General features: G+C 45.1%; 1 protein-coding gene across 1 annotated transcript; it reads left to right on the top strand.

The window, feature by feature from the left end:
• Nucleotides 1–954: 954 nt before the first annotated feature.
• Nucleotides 955–26,043, top strand: LOC128347910 (kyphoscoliosis peptidase-like; the record flags this gene model as incomplete). The annotated part of the gene is made up of 7 exons (XM_053303231.1): nt 955–1,021; nt 10,194–10,276; nt 11,134–11,242; nt 16,074–16,191; nt 18,783–18,968; nt 19,752–19,942; nt 25,004–26,043. Coding segments are annotated over 7 exons (1,668 nt in total), but the record flags the coding sequence as incomplete, so codon positions are not given.
• Nucleotides 26,044–26,810: the final 767 nt, after the last annotated feature.

The following is a 26,810-nucleotide window of genomic DNA, read 5'->3' as shown; positions in this document are numbered from 1 at the left end:
TTAGAGGAAACTGATTATCTAGACCCATTTCAAACTGGCTTTAGAGCTGGCTATGGGGTTGAGACAGCCTTGGTCAGTCTGATGGACAACCTCTACTGGGGAATTGACAGAGGGAGTGTGACTCTGTTGGTTCTTTGGGGTCTATTGGCGGCATTTGATACCATCGACCATGGTATCCTTACGGATCGCCTCGGGGAGTTGGGGATAGGGGGCACTGCCTTGCAGTGGTTCCGTTCCTATCTCTCGGGTAGATTCCAGATGGTGGAGCTTGGTGCCAGTTGCTCCTCAAAATGGGAGCTGTTATATGGAGTCCCTCAGGGCTCCATTCTGTCACCAATTCTTTTTAATATCTACATGAAGCTGCTGGGTGAGGTCATCAGGAGGGTTTGGTGCTGGGTGTTATCAGTATGCTGATGACACCCAAATCTACTTCTCCTTTTCATTTGCATCATCAGGAAATAGCGTTCATTCCCTAAATGCCTGCCTACATGCAGTAATGGACTGGATGAGGGATAACAAATTGAAACTGAATCCAAGCAAGACGGAGGTGCACATTGTAGGGGCTCAGAATCTGAGGGATGATTTAGATCTTCCTGTGCTGGATGGGGTTACACTCCCCCAGAAGGAGCAGGTACGGAGCTTGGGAGGACTCCTGAACTCAGGCCTCACCACAGGTGGAACGGGGGGGGGGGGCAGGGCAGGTGCCCTAGGTGCCACTGAGGTGGGGGCACCATGCCAGTTCCTGCCACCCCACCCCATTTCCCACCTGCCCAGCCCCAGGGCCCCTCAGCCACTTGCCTCCAGCTCCGGCCTAGGATCCACGAGGCCTAGATCTGAGCAGCCTGCAAACTGCAGAGCTCTTCTCTCCCCACCTCTCAGCTGATCGGCGGGTGGGCGGGGCTCCAGAGAGGCCTCCGAGTAGGCCTCCCTGAAGCCTGAACTCGGCAGGCCCCAGCAAGCCTGGAAGGAGGCTGGCAGAGCTCCCTGCAGCAGACCAGACCATCCAGCACAGCTTTTGCAGGTAGGCTGTGAATTCCTTTTTGTGGTTACCCCCATATATAGGGATCTGCTTGCCATAGGGCTTTGATGTGGGTGGTGGGGCGAGACTGAGAAGTCTCTGAATATTTAATTTAAAACAGACTGAAAAATGTGCTGGCTTTAAAAACAAAAACTATCTAAGGCCTATAAGTGGCTTGTTTCATGTCAGAAAATTACAAAAACTTCTGGAACAGATATTTATTGACAAGTAAATTTTAGCCCGTTGAATAACGGGTGCTAGGAAGGGAAGGGGCCCAAATTCGCCCTTCCGCCCTCCCAGCTGCCCGACTTCCCCTTCCCCACGCCCCCCCAAAGGAATAAGGGCCTCTGTGGCTGCCGCCGCCGCAGCCAAAAACTGCCCTCCCGCCCTCCCAGCTGCCCAAGCCCTCCTCACCCGAGTCAGCCCACAACAGCCGGGAGAAGGGAAAGCATGTTTTTCAAAGGTAAAGAGAGGAGCTCGTGAACAGAGCTCCTCTCTGTGCTAAGCCTCTTCCCGAACTGGTGCTTGGGCGGCGAAGGACATTGCGTTCTTCACCGCCCAAGCACCAGTTCGGGAAGACATTGCGTCCTTCGCCGCCCAAGCACCAGTTCGGGAAGAGGCTTAGCACAGAGAGGAGCTCTGTTCGCGAACTCCTCTCTTTACCTTTGAAAAACATGCTTTCCCTTCTCCCGGCTGTTGTGGGTTGACTCGGGTGAGGAGGGCTCGGGCAGCTGGGAGGGCGGTTTTTGGCTGCGGCGGCCGCAGAGGCCCTTATTCCTTTGGGGGGGTGCGGGGAAGGGGAAGTCGGGCAGCTGGGAGGGCGGTTATCGGCTGTGGCAAGTGGCCCAAGGTCTCCCAGACGCCCGTCCGTGTTGGCGCCCCCAGGCCTCGGCGGCGGCTTCGCCGCCACCTCGGCCGGGCTTCACTGGCTTCTTCGGGGCGGCTGCTTCTGGCCACCCAACATGGCCGCCTGTTCCCTGCCTTCGTTTCTGCCGCGGCCTGTTCTGGGCATGCGCTCCGCACATGCCCAGAACCGGCAAGGGAGGCACGAACACACGCTTGGTGTCCGTCCACGGACGGACACCAAGCGTTTTATTAGAGAGGATTCATTCTTTCATTCATTCATTTATAAATGCACTTATGTTCAAGTTGTTTTGCAACCCAGAAGGTCTGAGTGAGAACTGTGAAGCATGTGTTGTGCTTTTATTTTATTTTATTTTTCTTGTGTGTGAACTGCTCTCCAATAACTTGCAGGGACTTCAGGATAAATCTGGCCAACATGTGAATGCAGCACCTCCATTCCAGAGGAGATGTGTGTTAAAGCGCTTTAAAAGCCTCGTGTGAAAAATCTCCTGGAATCAAACTTTACTGAATTTGTTCAGAATTCAGAGAAAACATACATAGGCTCACCCTGCATGGTTGAAAGTCTCCTTTGCTAATCTGCAGCGAGGGGGCCATTTTAATAATTAGCGTTGCTAGTGTGTTCTAGGCATTAAAAGTAGCACAAATATATAGTACTCAATGTATATCACTATATACTGTGAAGTGTGCATGTGTGTATTCAGTGAAATGTATTTCCAGGCAGCATACCTATTTTGAAATATCAGACTTAAATCCTTGGGGGCCTGGGATGTGTGGAGGCCCTGGACTTTGAGGGGCTGGGGGCCCATTTTAAAATCTCATCTTGGTCCATTCCAACCTTGCTATGCCCCTGGCGGTCACTACACATGGGTTTCTGCACAACACCTGCACAGAAGAAACTTCCATGTAGAAAATGTGTCTCTTGTAAATTGACCCTGAATTTTCCATCCATGACTGGGATATTTGAGAGTTAGAGTCAATAATAAAAGAACAGCACACTGCTTTTGACAGGAAGGGGCAAATTACAATGATTTCTTAGTCTGGCAGGGGCTGGTTTTGGCCCTGGCAGAACTTGGCTGTCTGCTCCTGTTGCAAATTCCTCTGTCTAGTGTGGCAAACTAATGTATCCTCCTCCCTCTTGGTGTCAAAGTAAGCACTGGTGTGGTGAATGCACATATACCCCATCATGAGCCAACATTCATCATAAGACAAAGGCTGGCAGGAATCATTCACTGGTTTATAGACACCACCACCACCACCACCACCACCACCACCACCACCACCTTCTTCTTCCCCTATTTTGCTAGTGGCTATTTGGGCAGGTGATCCTCTCTAGGACAAAGTCATGTTTTTTAAAAAGAATGAGATGAGACAGAGAAAATGACACTTGGAATCCTCGCATAACTCCTGACTGTTGTTCTAAATCTTTTACAGAGATGGCTCATGTTTTCAGGTTCTGATCAACAACCATGTCTAGATGGTACAGTGTTCCTTTTAACAGGGATTTCCAGATATTGTTGACTACAAGTCCCATCATTCCTGTCTGGACAGGGGCGCAATTTCAGTGCTTGCCCTAGGTGCTATTTTCCCTAGTTACGCCTCTGGGCCTCACCCTGGTAGCTCAGGTAGAGGCTATGGCCAGGAGTGCTTGCTATCAGCTTTGGCAGCTGATAGCAAGCTGCGACTATTCCTTGAAGAAGACAACCTCAAAACAGTGGTGCATCAGCTGGTAACCTCCAGGCTTGACTATTGCAATGCACTCTACATGGGGCTGCCTTTGTACATAGTTTGGAAACTTCATTTAGTTCAAAATGCAGCAGCCAGATTGGTCTCTGGGGCAACCCGGAGAGACCATATTATGCCTGTTTTGAAACAGTTGCACAGGCTGCCAATATGTTTCTGGGCAAAATACAAAATGCTGGTCATTACCTTTAAACCCTGAATGGCTTAGGTCCAGGTTACCTTAGAGAGTGCCTTCTTCTGCATGATCCTCACCACATGTAAAGGTCATCTGAGGAGGTCTGTCTCCAGCTACCACCGGTGCGTCTGGTGGCGACTGAGAGGCGGGCCTTCTCTGTAGTTTCTCCTGCGCTGTGGAATGCAATCCCTGCAGAAATCCATAATTTGAATTAATTATTGGCCTTCACGTTTGTCCTGGCCTTCCAGGGTTTTTAAATTGTTGTAAATGTTTTTAATCTGTTGTAAGCTAGTTTTCCAGGGTTTTTAAACTGTTTTGAATGTTTTAATTGTTAATTGTTTTATGGTGTTTATGGTGTTTTATAATCTCTGTTTTTAACTGTTAATTGTTTTTAATTGTGTTGTTTTAATGTAAACCGCCTTTTTTGATGTAAATGTAATGTAAATCCTGAGCCATTTTTGGAAGGGCAGTATAGAAATTGAACAAATAAATAATAAATTCTTCTAGCAAAGGCTTAAGGCATCTGGATGGTTGAAAAAAAATGTTCACTTATTTATTATTTAAAATAAGTACATTACTGCTTGGGGCGGCTCACAACATTAATAAAATAGATACAAAGTGAAATAAAAGATTAATAAAATTAAACAAGTTAAGTTAAATAAGTTAAAAGACCAGGCTAAAATGACATTTAAAATTACATTTTTTAAAAAAGTTTCAAATTAAAAGTTATTTAAAAAGCGAAAAATTAAGAACCATAAAAACTAAAAAACCTACCTGTATAAGCAGCAGATAAAACATTTAATAGTCTCTTTTAAAAGACATATTTTTAATTGTTTTTTAAAAACATGGAGGAAGCATGGCAAAGCTCTTCAGTGAGGGCGTTTGAAAGCAGAGCGGCCATAACCAGAAAGGTCCTGTCTCTAGTCCCTGCTACCCAGATCTCTGTTAGTGGTGGGGCCATGAGCACTTCCTCCCAATTGTACTCCAGTACATTCAGCATAGCCATGATCCAAGTGGGTGAGTAACTGTCTGACAGCAGAAATGCCCTTTGGGTATATTTCATTTATTGTTTTATTTTTATTTATTGTTAAATTTAGATACCGCCTTTCATTAAAAACAATCCCAAGGCAGATGATGGAGCTGAGAGATCAGTAAGACATGTCACATGTGCTCATATTTCCATATACAGCCACCCTCATCCACAGCTCATCAAAAGTGTTCGCTTTTGCAGATTCTGGCAAACATCCTAACAAGGAGCCAGTGCTACAGGAGAAGTGCTGGTGCTTCTGAAGAGTTCCACTAACACAGCATCATAACTTGTGTGCATGTGTGTGTTGAATTTCAAAAACCTCACCTTCCCCCAGAAGCACTCTGTGCCACATGAAAATATGTCCCTGAGGGCTGTGCAAGCAAGCCCCACCTTACCTGTGAAGATCTTCTAGGGACAAGCCTTATATACTGTGTATCAGCTGCTCTGCACCTTTATATCACTGCTATACTACAAGTATAATCCTCAAAATAAGTTCTCAGTTTATGTCCCACTAAGGTGCCTGGATATTGTGCTCTCTGGCCAACAGACATGAGAAGAATGGAATGGTAGAGAGGCCAGGCATGAAAGCTCTTATTTTAAAGCAAAGGTCTTCAAGATGAAGGGATATCCTGTTCCAGGCTGATCCCTGAGAAAGATACTGGCTGAACTCAGCAGTAGTCCAGGTCAGTTAACAAGAGATCAATGTCACAAATCAGCTCACTGTGGAGGTGGTTTGCAGAGCCAGTCAACTAGATAACCCGTGCTAACTTGGCAAAGAGGCACCTTTTAATGTGGCGATTCTCTTTATTTAGCAGGGGGAGAGTAACTGGCCCTATCCACCCCTAGCACAGTACCTCCAGGGACTGTTGCTGGTGTCTATCATGTTTCTTTTTAGAATGTGAGCCCTTTTGGGACAGGGATCCATCTTATATATGTATTATTTCTCTGTGTAAACTGCCCTATTTTTGGAAGGGTGGTACAGAAATTGAATCCATCATCATCATCATCATCATCATCATCATCATCATCATCATCACCGCAGTGATGTAGATAGGCTATACCTCCCTCGCAGCTCAGGTGGAAGAGGAATGCTGCAAGTCCATCAAAACAGCAGAGGAGGAGAAAAGAGGCCTTGAAGAATATATCAAGGACAGTGAAGAAGATGCACTTAAAATGGTCAATAATGAGAAACTATTCAACACCAATGAAGCAAAGCAGGCCTACAAGAAAGAACAAGTCAGGAACCGAGCAGAAAAATGGAAAAATAAGCCACTGCATGGTCAATATTTGCACAATATAAGTGGAAAATGACATCACCAAGACCTGGCAATGGCTTAAGAATGGCAACTTGAAGAAAGAAACAGAGGGTTTAATACTGGCTGCACAAGAACAGGCACTAAGAACAAATGCAATAAGAGCAAAAGTCGAAAAGTCAACAACAAACAGAAAGTGCCGCCTTTGTAAAGAAGCAGATGAAACAGTGGACCACCTGATCAGCTGTTGTCAAAAGATCACACAGACTGACTACAAACAAAGGCATGACAAGGTAGCAGGGATGATACACTGGAACATCTGCAAAAAATATAAGCTACCTGTAGCTAAAAATTGGTGGGACCATAAAATTAAAAAAGTTGAAGAAAATGAAGATGCAAAAATATTATGGGACTTCTGACTACAAACAAACATCTGCCACACAATACACCAGATATAACTGTAGTCGAGAAGAAAGAAAAACAAGTCAAAATAATCAACATAGCAATACCAGGGGATAGCAGAATAGAAGAAAAAGAAATAGAGAAAATCACCAAATACAAAGATCTACAAATTGAAATTGAAAGGCTGTGGCAGAAAAAGACCCAAATAATCCCAGTGGTAATTGGTGCCCTAGGAGCAATTCCAAAAGACCTTGAAGAGCACCTCAACACCATAGGGGCCACAGAAATCACCACCAGCCAATTACAAAAAGCAACTTTCCTGGGAATAGCTTATATTCTGCGACAATATCTATAACAGCAGCAACAACATTGACAATAAAATTCAGCCATCCCAGGTCCTTGGGAAGGACTCGATATCTGGATAAACCAGTCAATAACACCTGTCTGACTGTGTGTATGTAAATAAATAAATAAATAAATAAATAAATAATAGGCTACCAAAAGCAGCAGGCTTGGAACATCGACCAGGGAAAGGTCTGGACTCAAAGCGGAACTAGTTCTGCAGTCAGATTGGTGCCTCAGGCTCCGCCCTCTCTGAGAAAGACTGTTGAGACTTAAAGGGGCTGCGGCCTGTTCTTCGGGTGCTGGCTTGGGTGGATCTGGGGACCCTCCTCCTGCCCCTGAATGTGGTGTGTGGTAGCAGAGGGATGTTCTCCTGCACTGCCGAGGAGTTCTCCAAGTCAGAGGAGGGAGACCAGGGTACCTCCTCAGGCAGAGTAGGTAAAGGCACCGCTGGTTTCTGAGGTTCCTCCTCTCGGTCCCATGGGAACTTCTGCCAAGGAGGCAACTTCTGCAGCTCTCTCCAGGGATGATTCCTGATCCCAATCCTCCCCCATCCTCTTTGTAATCTGATAGCAGAGGGATCATGGCAGTGGCGTAGCAAGGTTGGAGTGGGCCCAGAGACAAGATTTTAAAATGGGTGCCCCCTCACTGAAGTTCAGCTCATGAAGTAAAGAAATCTTATATGAGGCTGAATAGTGGTAACAAAAAGCATAGTAAAATTTATATATACACAACCTATGTGCCACAATAGAACATCATCCTAAATAATTTTTTTAAGGTTTTGTAAATTGTGGACGATGCAAGTCATTTAATGGTACTAGAGAAAGACCTGCTGTTCTGGTAGCTCCAGGTCTTAACACTCACATCAGTTTCGGAGGAGAAATACAACTGAAGGAAGCCCGAGCGGGTGTGCAGCTGGGGGAATCAGTGATGTGACTTGCCTCGGGGGGGGGGCCATGTCAGTGGGCCCCCAGATAACTTCTCCCCTTCCCCTATTATAGTTACACCCCTGGATCATGGCCCAAACCCTGGGCCATGACAAGGGGCTTCTCTGCTGGTTCTAAACTTCACCAGATTGGTTCAGCTCATGCAATGCTTTGTGGAATTGTTAGCTGCATGAAATCAAAGGTCCATCTAGCCTAGCACTCTGTCTCCAGCCCTGGGTAGAAAAAGCCAGAGTGGCAGTGGTGAAAATGACATATCCCTGCTTCTTGGGGGCCTTTTTATGGGCTTTGGGTTTGAATTGTGTGGGTTCTTCACATCAGATACTTTAAATCACAATGTGGGCCCTTCTCCTTCCCCAGTAGTTCTGGAATGGGGCAGTCTTTACTTCTGAGAAGTACCTTCTCTTGGCTGACAGGCAAGATCCACCAGCAAGAAGACCACCAAGGGGAAGCATTTCCCTCAGCTCCCAGACCGGCCTTGCCTGGTTGGCAGGTATCACTTGTGTCTGCGCAATTGCAACACAATTTGAATTTTACTTCAGCAACTTATTTCTTTTTCAGGGGGAAAAAAATTTCAGTCAGGAACTTGGGCCATGAACTTATTGTCTACCACCCTCAAAGTCTGAGGAACAGAGTATGAGAAGAAGACTTGTCCTCCTCTATCTGGGTTCCTGAACTTGGTTTCTTACCCTTCTAGCTGACACTGAAGCAAAGTTGGCTGTTGAGTGCCACTATTTGCTCTGATTCTCCCCGTAGCCCCAGTGCCATGAACAAGGTAAAGCAGTTGTTTGGTCACATCAATTCATTTGTTGCATTCATCAGTGCCTCACAACAGGTGAACACTATTTTGAATGTCAAAGAGGAGATAAATAAGAATTGCCCTTCAGAACCACAGCACTCCACTACTGGTTCACCAGTTTCCATATCTCTTCAGCAGTGAGGATAATGTGTTTTAAGTAATATCCCAAAAGGGTTCCATGAGGGATCTCTCTCTCTCTCCCGTTTCCTGTCCCCACTTTTTTTTTTTACCTCAGCACTGTTACCAGCACGATTGTTGCTCTCTCTTATTTTCTCCCTCATGACTTCACAGAAGCAGAGCAGAAGCATTGGGGAAATGTGGCAGCTTTCTTTCAGTTTCCCATCTCTCCTGAACCAGCTGCTACCTCTTGTTCTCCTGATGTGTCATAGGGGGGAGTGTGGCAAGGCCAAGAAAGCAGTACTGAGGCCTATTAATTCAGGTAAAAACAAAAAGGAAAAGGGTAGCAGTTCCCTGACTCTCTCTTTTCCTGAGCAAGCTGCTTCGCTTTCCCTTAAGAGGCAAAGAGCTGGAGTGTGGAGAGAACCAAGCAACCATCCTGAGGCCCAGCCTCTGACACAGACACATGGAGAGAATGTCAGCTTCTTTTCTCTTTCTCTTCTAGGCAAACAGTCCCCCTTCTCCTTATTAGGCAGCAGGTTGGAGTGTGACAGGAGGTAAAATGGCAGCACTGAGGCCCAGTAGTTCAGTGCAGACAAAATGGAGAGGATTGGTAGCTCTCAGTCTCTTTCTTCTCTCCAAGCTGCCCGCCCTCCCCACCCTGAGGGACAAGTGTAACTACTGCTGTCCAAGAGCAGAGGCATATGGCATATCTTGGAAACACAACTAGCAACTTTTGGCTCGTGACTTAAACAATTCATGTGCCAGGGCTTCCCACTGGGCTCAAGAGTCTTCCCTCTCTACCTCTGGTGTTTTTGAATGAACTCAAAAGAGAAGGTCTGTAGCTCAATAGTAGAGCACATGCTTTATATGGATAAGGTCATATATTCATCATAGTAGCCAAGAAAGCATCAACTTCACCTGGCATCAGTGGAAACCATACTTGTTGACAAGGCTCTTGTCAAGTCACATTTTTAAAAAAAAAATTTCCAGTAGGAAACCAGCAAGGTCATTGTCTTCTCCGAATGAAACATACTTGTTCCCTCAACCATTTTTCATAGGACTTCCCCCCCTCCCCCATCTCTGACCATCTTTGTTACCCTCCTCTGAATCTGTTTCAGTTTCTCTTCATCCTTCTTAAAGTGCACTTCCTAGAACTAGACACAGTGGCACATGTGTGCAATGGCTACAGTGCTTGAGTGTGTATTTTCACCAGTCTCTCCTTTCCCTGGAAACACTCTGTGCAACATACAAATATGTCCCTGAGGAGCTCCAACCCATCTTAGGCTCCTTTCCCATTAATTTACCTAGACTTGGACTCCTACCTAGCTTATTAAAAATGGGCTTTCCTGAAAATTAAAATAAAAGTAATGAAGTAAAGACTGTTCCATTCCAGAACGTCTGAAAATGGAAGCTTATAGTCATTTCAAAGTTTCCATTTTCTCCACTGATGAGTTGGTTTCCCTGGATTTGCAGTTTCTGGAATAACTGTTCTACATTTGTTTCCAGTTTATCCATGGGATAGGTCCAGCCTGAAATCAGTGTCAATAGACTTGCAACACTTTAAGAAACTGGATGCCTATGCACTGAAGATAAGTAATATCTTATTGTGATATACAGTCCTGTGTGGAATCCACTGAGATGTTCCACGTAGATCTGGAATTTGATGACGACCTCCAAGTTTGCTCTAGTGACATGAGGCAACTTATTTTGTCCACATCAAGCACAATAGAAATATTATGAACCAAGGGACCATGGTTATATTTATATATGTGTTTTTTTTTAAAAAAAAACACCACACATTGATATCTCTACTTGGTGGCTAAGGTGTCTTGCAAGAAAAGTTAGCACACCATTAAAACAATCAAAAACAGCATCAGGTGTCAGCAGCAATAATTAATACAGAATTGCAGCATAGTATATTAAATACTGTATATTTATTATTCTAAGGAAGGAAAAGCCTGAGGTACTAAAATCATCTGATGCATGAAAGAAAATAACGCAGAGGACAGTCAGACCTCTCTGGAGAAACTGTCCCTGCCACTGAAAAAAGACCCTGTCCCAAGTCATCACCTTCCTAATCTCTGAAGGAGGAGGCACTCTGCTGGGAGTGCCTCTAAATAAATAAACATCATGGAAGGACTGGTTACATACCCCTTCTGGGACAACATGACTTCAATTGCTGCTTTGTTTATACAGTACATTCAAAAGTAAAATCAAAAGTCAAAGTGGACTGAGTTAACACAACCATGGCAATAGCAGGGGTTTCTGCCTTCTTTCCTTCCTTCATATTCACACTACAGATTTACACTGACTTAAACCATCATTCCCTCTCTCATATGCCAAGAGAATTGTAGGATTTCTTTAATCAGATCAGGTCGCAGCCCTAGAGTGGATAGCTCTCCTCCATATGTAAGTCTACTAAATCTATTTACTTTTTTCAAAACAGGTGAGTGTTTGGAACAGCGTGGAAAACCTGGTAAGCGTCCTGCTCCAAGAAACCCAGAGTGACCTGGAGAAGGTCCGAGCCATTTGGATGTGGACTTGCCATAATATGGGTAAGTAGAGCGTCCACCTTTTTTCATGGCAGACACTCCAAACTTTTGACAGACAGCCATTCACTTTGTGAAGCTTTTCCATTGCTGCACCTCCATGCTGGAGCAGGAGCTTCACTATTGAACTACTGCTGTTGTGCAGTTGTCAAAGGCACAAGGGTCCTTCCAGAAGTGGACAATCCTGAAAACAAGGCTGAAAATGAAACCCCACACACCAGGAGGAACCCCTGTACTGGTCGTGGTTCTTGGTGCTGTTCTTCTGTAGAGCAAATACCATAAAATATTTCGTATTTGGGCCGACTTAGATTCAAACTCCACAATTTTTATAGTGTCTGATGCCGAGGTGTCAAGCAGCTCCTATTATGTATGGCCCTGAATCAGTTTCAGTTCGTGACTCCTAAGGATGTGGACAAGCTGCTTGGAATGGTGTGGCCTACCACCTGCCCTCTTGATCCTTGCCTGACATGGCTAATGCTATCTGGCAGGGAGGCTGTTGTAGGGCCTGGTAGAGATTATAAATGCTTCTCTGAGGGAGGGCAGCATGCCTCCTTGTCTTAAGGAGGCAATCATTTATTCTAGACCCATTTAAAACTGGCTTTTGGGAAGGATATGGGCTGGAGAGTGCCTTGGTCAACCTGATGGATGATCTCCAATTGCGAACTGACAGTGGGAGTGTGACTTGGTTGGTCCTTTTGGATCTCTCGGTGGCCTTTGATACTATTGATCCTTCTGGAATGTCTGAGGGGGTTGGGGGTGGAAGGCACTGCTTTGCAGTGGTTCAGCTCCTACATTATGGGCAGATTCCAGATGGTGTCTCTTGGAGACAGTTGTTCCTTAAAATCTGAATTTCGTATGGTGTCTCTCAGGGCTCCATTTTGTCTCCAATGTTGTTTAATATCTACATGAAACTGCTGGGGAGAGATCATCAGGAGATTTGGTGCAGGGTGTTATCAATATGCTGATGACACCCAAAGCTATTTCTCCATGTCAACATCATCAGGAGAAGGCATAACCTCCCTAAATGCCTGCCAGGAGTCTGTGATGGGCTAGATAAGGGATAACAACTGAGGCTGAATCCAGATAAGACAGAGGTAATTATTGTGTGTGTTTGGAACTCAGGTGATGATTTTGATCTGCTGGTTCTGGATGGGGTCTTGCTCCTCTGGAAGGAACAGGTATGCAGTGTGGGGGTGCTTCTGGATCCGAACCTCTCCCTAGTGCCCCAGGTTGAGGTGGTGGCCAGAGGTGCTTTCTATCAGCTTTGGCTGATACTCCAGCTGCGTCTGTTTCTTGAGATGAACAACCTCAGAACGGTGGTACATATGCTGGTAACGTCCAGACTGAACTTCTGCAATGCGCTCTATGTGGGGCTGCCCTTTGTACGTAGTCTGGAAACTGCCGTTGGTACAGAATGCGGTGGCCAGGTTGTTCTCTGGGTCATCTAGGAGAGACCATATTACTCCTGTGTTGAAAGAACTACACTGGCTGCTGATACATTTCCAAAAAATACAAGGTGCAAAATACAAGGTGCTGGTTATTACCTATAAAACCCTAAACAGAGTAGGCCCTGGGTATTTTAGAGAATGTCTTCTTCCCCATGAGCCCCACTACCTGTTAAGATCATCTGGAGAGGTTCATCTATGGTTGCCACCAACCCATCTGGCGGCTACTCAGGAATGGGCCTTCTCTGTTGCTGCCCCTGGGCTTTGGAATGAGCTCCTTGCTGAAATAAGAGCCTCCCCATCTCTGTCAGCTTTTAAGAAGGCACTGAAGTCATATTTATTCACCTAGGCTTTTAATTAGACTTATAGGTTAATTTTTTAATTGGGTTTTAACTGATTTTAATGTTAGTGATTTTATGTTTAAATGATTTTAATTGTAAACCACACAGATATGTTTTGGGCCATATATAAATATGTTTAACAAACAAATAAAATAAGTTCAAAATATCTCCCTAACTAGATGATGCTACTGTTGTGGGCTTCAGCTGTTGATTTGAACCAGATAGTATTTTTGATTGCCCTACTAAGGCAGGATAATTTGAGAGGCATTCCCATCTCAAACATGAGGTTTCTGACAGAGGTAGGGCTCCTATCACCAACTATGGAAGGTGCACACATCAGCTTGTTCCTTCCATAGCAAGCCCTGGGAGCTTCTCTTGCACATAATTAGGGGCACCATTAGGCATGGACTAGGGGACCCAGGTCCCCATGCCCACTCTCCTAGAGGGCCTCATGACTTTCCCGAAGAGAAAAGATGGTCCCTTTTATATTTTTGGAATGGCTTGGCCTAGAGTTCTGAAATTTGGCACAGATATTGGACAGAGTGACTGGACTCTGTGTATTGATTTTCAAGCAGATCAGTTGATTCATTTATTTTCAATGATTTTTTGAATTAAAAAAACACTTCAAAAAGGTCAGTGGTTTGTTTCATAGCAGAAAATTACAAAAAACTTCTAGAACTGAAGGACTCCACCCCCCACACCAGGGCCATCATTCCACCCCTACGTGGAGGAATCTGCCCATTACCTTCATAAATAAGGGTACATTTCACCCCTTTTTACTCCCTTTTATATTCCTGGAATGGCTTGTCCTAGAGTTCTGGAATTGGGTTCAGATGTAGGACAGGTTAGCAGGACTCTATGTGTATTGATTTTGAATTATATTGGTCAATCCATTGGTTTTTAATGATTTTTTGAATTTGAAAAAAAAACTTCAAAAAAGTCAGTCTTATACTGGTTTTTTCTTGGTAGAAAATTACAAAAACTTCTGGAACTGAAGCCTTCCCTTGGACCATTATTCTACCCTCATGTGATGGAATCCACCCTTTGCCTTCATAAAAAAGTGCAACATCCTAGGGATGTGCATGAACCAAGGTTTGTTCACAGGTTCGGAGCTGAACTGGGTTAGACAAGGTCCAAACTGATTTGGCGCTGTTGAGGGGGGAGTGGCAAGTGGGATCTTTAAAAAGGAGAGCCGGTTCTTACCTACTCTCCGCCACCGCATTCAACTTCCTGCTGCAACGGTGCTCTTCCCAAGAACCCGACTGTGCGTGGTGCTAGGATGCAGATGGCATCCACACATGCATAGGTGCAATTTGCGTGGTCATCATGGTGTTGCTGACCACACATATGGTGCCTGCGCATGTGTGGATACCATGTGCATCCCTGCGCAGGAAGCTGCATGCAGTGACAGAGAGCAGATAAAGACCTGGTCTCCCCCTTTTAAAAGATCCTGCTCCCCCCGCACCCTGGTGCCACTGAACTGGTTTAGACCAAGTCTGAACTGGGTTCAGCTCGATCTGTGCACGACCCTTGGTTTGTGCACATCTCAACAACATGCCTCCCACTTTGCCCAGCCCTTTACATATGCAGAATGGCTGGGCTTAAGAGTTCTGAGACTGGGCACACATGTAGTCCAAGATGGCAGGACTCTGTGTATTTTTATTTCAAGGAAATTGGCCAATCCTGTCATTTTAAATGAATTTTTCCTTACTGTAGTAAAGCTTCGAGAAAGAGTTATCTATCTCTGTCCATAGAGTACTTCACACCCTAGGAAAAGTGCAAGTAACACTTAGATCTGAATAAGCAAACAACTTTAAAAAACCACAAATGCACTGTGCTCAAGTTAGTTTTTGATTCAAAAGGTCTGCACATAAGGCAGATACCAGCAACAGCCACTGGAGGGATGCTGTGCTGGGGTTGGATAGAGCCGGAAAGGATGCTTATTTTTCAGGGGAGGTGGACAGCAAACCTATTAGGTCCAGGTTCCAAAATTACCTGCACCTAAATTACTTGGACTTGCCTGGTCCAAAATTACATAGCTGCACCTCTGCACACATTACCCTGGATAGGAGCCACTGTGGACCAGTGATACTGATGCTAGGTTTGCTACATGATATTATTTAGAGGACAAAAACAATAATTTTCATTGAGCTTATCCAAGGATGTTTCCAAGAAACACTCCATTTTAAAATGGAGTTCCTACTGCTTTTCTACTTGATATCCTGATGACATTCTTGGCTGCCGTGCAATTTCACAGCGCCATCTGCTGGCCACTTGCTGCAAATTGATTTTGAGAATCATGTTTTTTGAGACTGTCTCAAAAATCTCAATTCTTTCAGATATGGAAATATGTGTGCTTTTCCATAAAGTACTGAGATTTGTTTGGGTTAATGTTTTGGATTGGTAACATCTTTAATAATAATTGAGAACTGATCTCTAGGAAGCTAATGTGTAAGAGGGTTTTTTTTAAAAAAAAAATGTATTCTATGATCTGTGATATACTATGTATTGCTCTACCTTTAATAAATAGAATTTAATTTAAAAAAAAACAAAACCTCAATTCTCATCACAGATTAGCTGCAAATGGCCAGCAGATGGGAGTACAAAATTGCATGATGGCCAAGGAAGTTATCTGGATGGCGAGTAGAAAAAACAGTAAGAACTTCCTTTTTAAAAGAGAGTGTTTCTTCGTCTGGAAACACTCTTGGAAGAAATTCAATGAAAATTATTATTTTTGATCTCTAAATAATACAAATAATATATTAAGTAGCAAATTACTTTCAGAAGCACTGCCTTAATGAAGAGGAAGACAAAGACACTTTCCAGTAAAACACCATCATTATGGACCACCCTTTCATAAAAGGCAGCTTTGAGAGGGGGGGGGGAAACCCCTCTACTTTCCCTTCTCCAACTGTGTTTAATAAATAAATGGATTAATCAGTCAGATTCAGTAGTAAATTTTTTCAACCCAAGTGTGTTGTTGCAGGACCTTAATGATTGTGTAAATCAGGCTTCAGGGCTGACGTCTCACAAACCTCTTTATCTCTTCAGAATATGATGTAGAAGGCTACCATAATAAAGCCACAGTATCTTGCAAGCCTGCCGATGTCCTTCAGTCACGAAAGAGTGTTTGTTCTGGATATGCTTCACTCTTTGAAAAAATGTGCAGGTAATTGGCAGTGTGTCTGATGGAGTAATCCTAGAATTGCCCAGTCAAATCTTCAGATCAATCACATTAATCATTTCCCTACATTTGCACCATTTTTTCAGAAGTACCCAGGATTTACCTGTAACTTATGAAGAAGGTTATGGGGGGAAATGCTGTTCTCTCTCTCTCTCTCTCTCTCTCTCTCTCTCTCTCTCAGCTTTAAAGCTGCAGACAGAACTCCATACACTTGATGCCAAAAGGCTGCTGTTAATAAAAAAAGAATAGTATAAATTTAGTGCTTATTAACTCAACAGTAATATAATATATAATATATAATATGCATCAAAGTATCTAAATTCTAAAGCCACCTAATGGCGCAGTGGGAAAATGACTTGATTAGCAAGTCAGAGGTTGCCGGTTGGAATCCCCACTGGTATGTTCCCCAGACTATGGGAAACACCTATATCGGGCAGCAGCGATATGGGAAGATGCCGAAAGGCAACATCTCATACTGCACGGGAAGAGGCAATGGTAAACCCCTCCTGTATTCTACCAAAGACAACCACAGGGCTCTGTGGGCACCAGGAGTCGACACCGACTCGACAGCACACTTTACCTTTACTTTATCTAAATTCTAAGGCCAAAAAAAGCTAAATTCTATGCTCTATATGCATTTGGTAAAATTACAGATTTTAATCGGTTGATAAGATGTTCAAGAGAATGTGTGCTAAAGAAGCACACATCTATTTCTCCTTGTCATCAATATTAGGAAATGGTGTTAGCCCCTTAAATGTCTGCCTACAGGCAGTAATGGGCTGGATGAGCGATAATAAACTGAAGCTGAAGCCAAGCAAGACAGAGATGCTGATTGTTGGGGGTTGTTATCTTCAAGACGGGATAGAACTTCTTGTTCTGGACAAGGTTACACTCCCCCAAAAATAATAGGTCCGTAGTCTTGGAGTGCTCTTGAACCCGGGTCTCACCAGTGCCTCCGGTTGAGGCTGTGGCCTGGAGCACTTTTTACAGGCTGCAGCTGATTTGACAACTCTGCCTGTTCCATGAGGAGAATGAGCTGAAAACAGTGGTTCACCAAATGGTAACCTCCAGGTTGGACTCCTGCCATGCATTCTATGTAGAGAATACATGTACATAGTCTGGAAACTTCAGTTAGTTCAAAATGTGGCAGCCAGATTGGTCTCTCAGGTATCCTGGAGAGACCACATTATGCCTGTTCTTAAACAGTTGTACTGGCTGCCGATATGTGTTTCTGGGCAAAGTACTAAGTGCTGGTTATTACCTTTAAAGCCCTGGATGGCTTAGGTCCAGATTATCTGAGAGAGTGCCTTTCTCTACAGGATCCCCATTGCTCATCAAGATCATCGGGAAGGGTCTGTCTTTGGGTGCCACTGGTTCATCTGGTGGTGACCTGGGATCAGGTCTTCTCTGTTGTTGCCCCTGGTTTGTGGAAGGGATATGAGAGGACGAAAGGCCTCCAAGACCTATCAGAGCCTTAAAGACCCATCTTTTTAGCCTGGATTATAGTGATGTCTAGTTTTAAATTTTTAATCTGGTTTAAATGTTTTTTTAATTTAATTGTTTTATTATGTGCTTTTGATTTTAATGTAAACCACCCTGAGCCACTATAGGAAGGATGGTATATGAAAGAAAGAAAGAAAGAAAGAAAGAAAGAAAGAAAGAAAGAAAGAAAGAAAGAAAGAGAGTTGTGCCTCACCAAGCTCGAGGGTTCCTTTCCTGGAAACCCTTGTGGTTGGCAAATTCGCGGTTGGTGAGGCATAGGATTACATTATAAACAGGGGGTAAGGGGAATTGCGAGTGCCGAAGTGCCTACACAAAAAAGGTACAAGATCCCCCCTAACCCCTGGAAAATGTCCCCTGACTCCTGAAATGCCCCCCTGAACCCCGCAAATCAACCCAAACAACCCAAATCACTCCAAACATCCTGAAATACCCCCCTGACCCCTGTAAAGGTCCTCTGACTCTTGGATTGACCCTGTGACCCTAGAAATTGGCCCAAAACAGGCTGAAAATTAAAACGAATGGCACCAACCGCAAATATTCAAGTTGTGGTTGGCTGGGGTGTGTGTGACAGTTTGCCTGTCGCGGATACTCAAATCCGCGATTGGCAAACCTGCATTTGGCAAGGGACAACTGTATACAAACTCAAACTCAGTGACAATGCATGGGGATTTAATTAAGCAAGTCTGCATATTTTTAAATTTTATTTTACACTATTTAGTCTGACTCTTCTAGTCATGGGGATAAGCAAAAAAAGAATGCACAGCACTGAAGCCCTCCCACAACCATTGGAAACCAGCCTCACCCTCATCCCAATTCCATTCTTTCTTTACCAGAGACTGCCAATACCATTTTAAAGACTCTCTTTCCTGTCTTAAGAATGGAACTTCCTTATGAATGAAACTTGCTTTTTTCAAATGTAAGATAAGATTCTCAGGCTGCCTCATTCTGCTCCCAATAACCATTTCTGCACTTGTGTGATGTAATCATGCCAAACACACAGCCCTGCCTATATACAAATTAACAAGTCAGCCCTTGACTGCAATGGTGTTTCTGAATCCCCTTCTTCCCCTCAGTGTTGCAGGGATAGAATGTAAGCAATTGTCAGGCTATGCCAAAGGGTATTCCTACAAAGCAGGAAAAGGCTTTAAGGATACTAATCATGCCTGGAATGCTGTTTATCTTGATGGAAGGTGGCACCTCTTGGACAGCACCTGGGGAAGTGGCAGTGTGGATGACTCTTGTCAGCAGTTCACTTTCAGGTATTAATTAACTTATTATTTCTCTATCTAATCCACTTGGGAAACTTTTGTTGAAAAGCTGTATATAAATATTTCTTGTAGTAGTAGTATGGGCCTGGAATATTGTTAGGCTGTACAAAGAAGACTAGTCCTAGGATGGGATGGAAAGGGGCAGACAGATTCTACTTCCATCATTTGTTGGTTTGCTGGGGCCACTTGCCAGAGCCAACCACCATAAGCAGGAGCTTATGAAATTAAGTCTGACTGAGAGCAGAGTTGATCACGGATTTTAAATGCCAACATAGAAGGCTGGAGACTCAATCTAGACATGTTACATCTTTAATATCAGTGCCGATCTGGAGATCTTGGAGACTGCAGCAAGACATTGCTTGTGCATTGCATGAGTGCAGTCAGATTGGATATTCAGGAGATGGTATGATGTGATGGAATCTCACTGGTCAATTTACGTGCCAAAGACAAGAATGACTGAAAGTTTGCCCCACACAAACACTTCATATTTTGGAAAGGTTGGACACAATGCACCGGGAAGGTCTCCTGCATAAGCTCCATTGAAATGGGGCAGCACATGCATACTGCAATACTCTTGTGCTGTTCCCAATCATTTTTGTGGAGCTTGGGCAGGACTGCTTGATGGAGGTCTGGTCTGTGCCTTAGAGACTTAGGCAAGTATTCCATGCCTAACTGCAGGTATTTCTGCCTGTTTATTTCCAGTGGTCATTTAAGAGATGATGTGAACTATTGCAGAATTTTGCTTAGATTGAGATAGCTTTCTCCTTGTTCCAGATACAATGAGTTTTACTTCCTTACCCACCCTGCTCTTTTTATTAATGATCACTTCCCAGAAGACCACAAGTGGCAGCTTCTGAAACAGACTATGACACTACAGCAGTTTGAACATAATGTGTGGTATAAATCTGCATTTTATTCAGTGGGACTGATTGCAGCATCCCCAGAAACATCACACATTGAAACAGGTAAAGGCAACATGAAGCATTTAGCATCGCCTCTTCCTTTTTATTAGCTTAGAGATTGCATTGACAGTGTTTGTACTTTGCAAGGGGGAGTGGAGATTTCCTCAGCAGCTTTTCTAAATGGTGATATAACACAGCTTCACTGCACTTAGACTGAGGGGGTTTCATACGAGAGAACCATTTACAGCAATGTCAGGACGGCAACAGAAGGTGCTGTTCATACAGTCAATTCAGCTTTTTTCTTGACTATTCGCAGTTACTGCAAAATTTATTTGTCTTAAAAAGTAGCACTTGGTGCAGTGCTCAAAACAGCTTAACTCTAGGTACTTCCTGCCACAGTAAAGCTGCCTGGGCGCTTTCCAGATTACACGCTGCAACGTACTTGCAGCGTGTCCACTAAATGCCCGTCCATATTGCCCATGTCTCCATACTGCGGTCACTGTGTTGTCAGAAGGATGTCGTTCACATTTCCCATGCTTGGATTCGAATTATAATGATGCAATTTTGCCCTACATGATTGTAAATTCGTTGCAGAAAAGTAGCTGCATTTTTCCGTAGTAGGGAGGCTTGATATGGGCTTTGTTTGTTTGTTTGTTTGACACATTTTATACCACCCAAAATGCAAGTTCTTGGGGTGGTTTCCAAGACAATAAAAACAACCAATAAAAAGATTAACACATTTCAACAATTAAAATTTAAAACGTTTATGCGCTGCAGCGTGTGACAGTATGTACATTTTTTTCCTACTTCTTTAAAAATGACTTTTCCTGATTCTTCTTGCCTCTTCAAATGCTTAGTTCTCATGACGGGGGCGGGGGGAGGAGTCGGCAGGCACTGCATACAGTGGGGAGGGCGATAGTCTCCCTTTCCTTCCACCCCCGCTGGAGGCAGGGGAGGCTGTGGGCGCTGCTTACGGTGACGTGGGGGAATAGTCTCTTTGCTGCCCCTCTCCTCACCCTCCCTGACCCCGTCCTGCCTCTTCAAATGTTTAGCTCTCATGACAGGGGGTAGTCGGTGGGTGCTGCATACGGCAGGGAGGACAATAGTCTCCCTTCCCTTCCACCACTGCTGGAGGTAGCAGTGGGCGTTGCTTATGGTGGTGAGGGGGAATCATCTCCCTTCCACCTCCTGGTTTTTTGCTCTTGCTGCCCCTCTCCTAATCCTCTCTGACCCCTTCCTTAATTTTTTTTAAAAATTGTATACACGGGTTTTTGTGTAAAGGTGCAAGCCCATTCATCGATGTTTCGGCGGCTGATCCTGAAAGCATCTGCTGTTATTTAGTAGAGGAATGGGATTTGTAGAAAAGGGACTGTATCCCTCTTTTAGAACTTTTAAATGAGCAGAATTCCAAATGGCAGCTCTCGCCTACTTTAATCTTTTCTGTTGGCCTGCCCCTTAATATCAGTGCAGTTTCTCCTCTGTGCACCGCTCCCCACACTGCATCTTCAAATTTCTCCCCCTCACTGGAGAAGCACTCAGCTCACCTTCGCCTCCTCCCTCCTTCTCCACCATTGGATTTTATTTTATTTTAAAATCTGTGCTTGTCTTGCAATGACAAAAGGCATTGTTTGGGAACGGCACTTCGCTCTGCTGACAGATTTGTGCAGGTGCACCGAGAATATTAATTTTTAAAAGTTCTGTCATGTCAGCGATCCCCCTCTCCCTCCGCAACCCCATTGACCCACAATTGAGGAGGAGGAGGGGCCAGCAGATGCATTCCAGAGGTGGAATGTGGAAGCTCCCTGCCTGGAAAAACCGCTGCAGTGACGGGCAACATGGACAGGCAAGACCTTGTCACGATGCATATAATACTGCCTGAGAATCGCTGCACTCAGCCTGAGAATAGCTGCACTCACGGTTTCAAACCACTGCCTCATTCCGTAACAGTTTGCAGCACTTTAAGCGTTGCAAATCTCGTAGTCTGGAAAATGCCCTGGAGCTTTCCCACACAGTTTGGAGTGTCTGATGAGGGAAGCCACTTCTAATGAAACTTGCAGCATTAGGGAAGCAGCCCCTCCCCTCTCTACTGCGAGTTTTCTTTTGTGTAGGTTCACACACAGCTTGCTTCTGTGTTTTCCTTGTGGACAATGGCTTCCTAGAGGAAGCACGCCTCCCTTTCCCCCAAGGGTTTAGTAATTAAAGCACCCTCTGTGATCTGACTCTGTTGAAGTCTACACACACACACACACACACACACTTCTGCTTAATTGGTTTTTGGCTCAGACTGCCTGTTAGCCACCAGCCTTGGTTTTCTACCCCACTCCCACTCTGCCATGACCCCAACATACACACAGAATTCCCCAGTATGTGTCAGCCCTCCTGACCCTGCAGCATCTCCTCTGCTTTTGCAGTCCCATCCTAGCTTGGATGGCATGGAAGGAAATGCTCATTTCCCTCCAATTTCAAACTGTCAAATGGTTCTCTCTCATGACTGAAACTACAGGACATCATCCATGAACTTTTGACACTGTCAACTTTCTTAATACAGAGACTAGCAAGGCAATTTACAACATAGAATCTTATTTACAAAAAGAAGAGGTTTAGGCCTTGTTCTTTCACAGCCCCTAAGTGGGGCTGTGTGACAACTTGCCCTTTGATCTCCCCCTCCTCATGCCTCTCTGAAGAACGAGGTGGAGCAAAGGCAGGGACCCACCTTAACTATTTGGCTCAGTGCCCACTCCAGCCTATGTGCCTGGTAGATCAGTGTTTCTCAACTTTTTTGGAGTCATGGACTGGTACATTCTTTGTGCACAGTTTCCGGGACCAGGAGTTAGTCAAGGGGTTTCCCCTCTCACCCCCACCCATCCAGGCACTCCCCCAAACAATTTTGAGCTGGTGGGGGCCACTGCTGCCGCCGGGAGCTCTCCGGAGCTCATTTCTAGGCAGACTGCCCTCACTGCTGGGATAATGTTCATTTTGCTTCCTCGAAATGAACGTAATCCCAGCAGTGAGGGCTCCTTGCCTAGAAATGAGCTCCGGGGAGTTTTCCCAGACTCTGTGGATCCTGGATCCCGCCCCCTTTGTGTGTGACATCCGGAGAGCTCCCAGCAGCTGCGGCCCCCACTGGCTTGAAATTGGTTTTTTTTGTGGGGTGGTGGTGGTAATTTCTCATGGACCAGCATGGACTGGCACTCAACTCTTCACAGACTGGCGGTTGAGAAACACTGTGGCAGATAACTCATAATGAAGAAAATAGGGAAGAGTGGAGCTGGGTTCTTTGAACCCATCTGCTCAATTATAGAAACATGCAGTGGCGCACCTAGGTAATTTTGGAGCCTGGACCTGAAGGGCTTCAGAGCAGTGTTCCCTCTAGCAGGGTCTCCCAGACATTGTTGATTACAACTCCCAGAACCCCCAGCTGCAGTGGCTTTTGTTTGGGGATTCTGGGAGTTGTAGTCAACAACATCTGGAAATCCCTGTTAGAGGGAACACTGCTTCAGATCCCCCCCCCCCCGTGCCATGAGCCCCGCCCCCATGTTTTAAGAATGAAAATTCTCTTTCCCCCAGCTCTGGCTGGCCTGTTTTCAGTGCTTCTTCTTGGCCTTCTGCCCATTTGTTGGGTGTGAGGGTGAGGAGGGAAGAGTTCCCTTTCACCAAACTTTTACCTTTACCCAGGGAGGGAGGGAGGGAGGGGGTGCGGCAGCGGTGACAGCAGGTAGGGTAGGGGTGAGGAGGGGAGAGTTCCCCCTTTTACCTGGATGGAGGGCGGTGAGCCCCTTCCAGCTCTCCTACCTCCTCCCAAGTGACTGCTCTACTCTTTCTGCTTCCTCTACATGGAGAAAGGCTGGAAACGGGCTGCTTAGCAGAGAGGTGAGGGGCCTGTGTAGTCACTTGGTATGAGGGAGGGGAGCTGGAAGGAGCTTGCTGTCCTCCATCTCTGTAAAAGGGGGAACTCTCCCCTCCTCACACCACCATGCCCCATCCCACCCTCCCTCCCTGGGTAAAGGTAAAAGTTTTGGTGAAGGGGAACTCTTCCCTCCTTGCTCCCCTCACCTTTCCTGCAGCTACTACTGCTGCCGCATAGTGGTGGGTTTTTTTAAATGCAAGGGGAGGGGCTTTCTCCTTGCTCTCCCTTCCCACAGCCTACTGCCGCTGCTGCACAGTGACTTTTTTTTTAAGGTAAAAGGGCAGCAAAACCCTTTCTGCCTATGGGCAGCAAAAAGGCTAATCTGTCCCTGTCTATCTAGTCGTCTGTCCCTGTCCATCTAGTCGCCGACAGGATGCTGGGAGAGGAGATGAGGGCAGGTGTGCTGGGGCTGGGTAGGTGATTTGGAGCCCACCCACCCCCCACCCCGAGACAGGATTTGGAAGCCCCCCAAGACAGAGGTAATAGACTAGCGCCCCCCAGTCCGGGGTTAAGAGTGCCTCTGGCTACACTCCTGAACTCAGGTTTGTGTGAGAGTGGGTTAACCCCCTAAACTGTAACTGATACCCCAGTAGGTCCTACTCTATTCTTTCATACTGGGTGCCAGTGTTCACTATAGCAAGAGTGACTGCTTCCTTTCAGTAAAGTAGAATGGAGGAGAACTCTGTGGTATTCACTGAACATAGTCCTTGTGGAGGAAAAAATGGGTGGTATCCCCCTGTACACAAAGAGTGCCTGGGCAGTGTAGAAGTAAAACACCCCCTCTTGAGTACAGGAGCACCTCACATTGCTTACCATGGTTCATGTACCTGTCAACTATAGGCAGTGGAGTGGTCCACTGGTTTTTGTACCATGGGAAGAATGCCGCCCCCCCACAATTCCTTGAATAGTCTGGAAGTAGCAGTGGGTGGGCCAGCTGAGCTCTCACATCCCCAGGAACATAGTTCTTTCTTCATGGAACAAGCTCTGAATTCAATGGGTCTTTCAAGAACGCTCAGGGGATTTTAACGAGGCAGCTTTTCTGAAATGTTAGGTATGGACCAGTACAAGGGAGAAGTGCTATCCCTGGCCTGCTTTGACAGTCCCTTCACTTCAGACAAACTCCCTCATGGCAAGGTGACTGAAAGGTTATTAAGAAAGTCATTCATGTCATGTGTTTTACAGCATCTAACTGCAGGAACCTCTTTATTGTTTCACAGAAAATGGCAAAGCAACTGTTTTGATTGAGAGCCGTTCTCCAGTGCTCTTCTTGTCTAAATGTAATGGGGTAAAAGAAAACTGTTTAATTATGCTGCAGAGGAATGGAATGAAGCTGGAAGTCTATCCCCAGCAGACGGGGACTCATAGTTTGAGTATCTTTGCCAAGTCTTCCAAAGACAAGGAGGCGAGTTACAGTCATGTGTTAGAATATGCTCTGAAGTGCTGCTCTGTGGATGAAAGCATCTGCTTGCCCAAAACACTCTTTTATCCTGTGGGTCCCAGCTGGTACACAGAGGAGAATGGGATCCTCAAGGTCTTGCCTCAAGGCCCAATTATTCACACTGATGATGGGTGCTGTTTTGTTACATTCACCCAAAGTAAAGATCTGGACTTCTTTGTCAGTCTGGACACAGATAACAGCAGCATGCCAGAAGAACTGAGGAGGCGTCACATCTGGAAAACATGCCAAGGAAACCAGGTGGAATTAAAGATTCACCTCCCCCATGCAGGGGACTTTGCCTTTTGCATCTGGGCAAAGAAAATGTCTGAGCCAGGTGGTTATGACTGTGCTCTCAGCTACCTCCTCTCCTGTTCAAACAAGAGTGTGGAGTGGCCAGTTTTCCCACAGTATTTTACAAATTGGGAGGATGGTTTTGAGCTGGTAGCACCTCTTGCGGGTATACTGCCAAGCAACTGCATGGTACAGTTCAAGCTCAAGCTTCCTGGTGTAGCTGAGGCATCTGTTCAGTGTGGAGAGATTCACCCATTGAGTCTCAGTCAAGAGGGTTTCTGGGAAGGAGCTTGCCATACTTCTGGTGTCTCAAAGGTGATTGTCAGAGTGTCCAAAAATGATGACAATATTTTCTGGTCCTTGTTGGAGTACAAAGTGGAGCACCAACAGTTGTTCAGTTAATGGAACCAGCTTCTGATCCTGGATTTCCTTACCATGTTTTACATGCGATCTATCTAGCCTTGATGCAGAGGGCAACTTTAGGTGCTCTGTAAAGAAAATAAATAAACCATCTATTTCTTTCTCTCATACATTGTTATCTCATTCCTCTGATGTAATTTTGGGTGATCTCATGCCTATCAGTTGGAAAGCAAAACGGGCCCACCTAAAAGTAAGGTTGTGGTTTTTGCATAATTAAGGGACTCCCCAAGTATAAAGAAGCATGTTAATCTGTAAATTAAAATTAAAAAGGAATTTTTAAGCACTCCAAATATAGGCCAAAAAAGATCTGTGTGCTCTGTTGTCCAGGATTTGCAGCACATTGAGGGCAATTACGCCATGGAATGTTGATGGTGTCTGCTGGAAATGAGAAAGAAAAGAGAGGGAACTGGCTTGTTTGAACTCCTAGCAGCCTATACTATATAAGTGAGGAATAGGTTCGGTGGGTTCCATGGTATGAGGTTAAAAAGCTCTCCTTGTGCTGTTCAGGCAGGTTTCAGGAGGGCAAAAGGAAAATAGGCTTTCCCATTTTCCTCTTTTCTAAAAATTCAACCCCTTAAGGAGTCTAGATAAGTTCTACAATGTTTCTGTACCAGACTGGATGGAGCCCTCGAAAAAGAGTACTATTAGCGGTTAAGTAACAACTTATGTTGTTACACTGATTACATAGGAAAATGCCTTATAGAGATGTGCTCAGAATGATATTTGTAATCTGTTCCGATCCTGAGATGGAATGCAAATGCCCTGAATGTTCTGTTGGAACAACTGGTTGAGCCAGTTGTTCCAATGGAATGAGCTTGGAACACTCAAAATGTTCTGACCACTCAAATGGCTGCTGCACATGTGCAGAGGCCAGA

Source organism: Hemicordylus capensis, chromosome 2 (genome assembly GCF_027244095.1).
Source record: "Hemicordylus capensis ecotype Gifberg chromosome 2, rHemCap1.1.pri, whole genome shotgun sequence".
NCBI lineage: Eukaryota > Metazoa > Chordata > Lepidosauria > Squamata > Cordylidae > Hemicordylus > Hemicordylus capensis.
This window is presented reverse-complemented; position numbering and strand designations above follow the sequence as displayed.